This window comes from Anarrhichthys ocellatus, unplaced genomic scaffold (genome assembly GCF_004355925.1).
Source record: "Anarrhichthys ocellatus isolate YVR2014 unplaced genomic scaffold, GSC_Weel_1.0 scaffold8144, whole genome shotgun sequence".
Lineage (NCBI taxonomy): Eukaryota > Metazoa > Chordata > Actinopteri > Perciformes > Anarhichadidae > Anarrhichthys > Anarrhichthys ocellatus.
Window position 1 is genome coordinate 645 of NW_022288118.1, and position 1,244 is coordinate 1,888.

Below are 1,244 nucleotides of genomic sequence, written 5' to 3' on the forward strand. Positions count from 1 at the left end.
ACCCTCCTCCCTGACTTAAAGGTGGGTGTGTCCTCTACCTGTGACCCACACACAGTAAACCCTCCTCCCTGACTGAAAGGTGGGCGTGTCCTCTCCCTGTGACCCTCACACAGTAAACCCTCCTCCTTGACTGAAAGGTGGGCGTGTCCTCTCACCTGCTGAATGGGGCTCTGAGCCTGGAAGAGGATGCGTCGTCCCAGCAGCTCTGCAAAGATGCAGCCCACCGACCAGACGTCGATGGCCGAGCCGTAGTGCCGGCAGCCCATCAGAACCTCCGGGGCCCGGTAGTACTGAGTCACCACCTCCTGGGTCATGTGACGGGTCGGGTCGGGCTCCTCCACCCGGGCCAAGCCGAAGTCACAAATCTAGAAACAGACAGAATCACGTTCAGGAAGTTACTTTTAAACAAGGACTTGGATATCAACAGGTTTTTGGATATGAACTAATATGTTTTAGAGAAGCTGTTTGGTGATTTCAGGTTTCTGAGCGTTGTTTTTAAACGTTTACCTTGAGTAGACAGTTGCTGTTGACCAGCAGGTTTCCAGGTTTGATGTCTCGGTGCAGAATCCCAGCAGAGTGCAGGTACTTCAGACCTGAACCACAAAACCCGTCAGCAGCAGTTCATCCTCTGATTCCACTCAAACAACCTGCCGAGCAGCAGCACGCTCTCTCTACAACACTGTCCTCTCCCTCGTGTGTGGAGATACATACAGAGATATTTTTGGGAAATTATTATATATACAGATATTTTTGTACAAAAAACATGTTGGATTTTTAAAATGATTAAATTTATCTCTTTAAAACACATGTTGACGTTTGGACTTTAGAAACAATCCTTCAGCCGCCACTGGAATCTAAATGTACAAAGATAATACTGATAACATGAACGCAGCCTGATGATGATCAACGTAGAACATTATTAATACACATGGAGGAAGAGAAGCCGCTCCACAGACATGTGATGTTCATGTAGAACCTGAATGTGGAACGTGAATCTCTGTAATGAGTATAAATACCTCGGAGGATCTGGTAGAGGAAGACCTTGATGTGGTCGGTGGTGAGCGGCTGAGGAGACACGATCACTTTGTGGAGGTCGCTCTGCATCAGCTCTGTGATCACGTAGCTGACCAGAAGTTCAGCAAAATAACCTCGTTCAAGGAGACAGAGAGTCGTATCGTGTTGAGATATCGTATATATATACAGTGGGTACGGAAAGTATTCAGACCCCTTTAAATTTTTCACTC

At 47.1% G+C, this 1,244-nt stretch overlaps 1 protein-coding gene across 1 annotated transcript in view; it reads right to left on the minus strand.

Moving 5' to 3' along the window:
• LOC116380654 (serine/threonine-protein kinase NLK2-like) overlaps positions 1-1,195 on the minus strand; it is a 1,559-nt gene extending 364 nt beyond the window's left edge. The window contains exons 1-3 of the mRNA XM_031842554.1: positions 1,017-1,195; positions 508-593; positions 3-365 (exon numbers count right to left, since the gene is read on the minus strand). Of these exons, the coding sequence (XP_031698414.1) occupies positions 3-365; positions 508-593; positions 1,017-1,104 (537 nt within the window). The 5' untranslated portion in view covers positions 1,105-1,195. The remainder of the gene's footprint in view (positions 1-2; positions 366-507; positions 594-1,016) is intronic.
• Between the last annotated feature and the right edge of the window lie 49 nt (positions 1,196-1,244).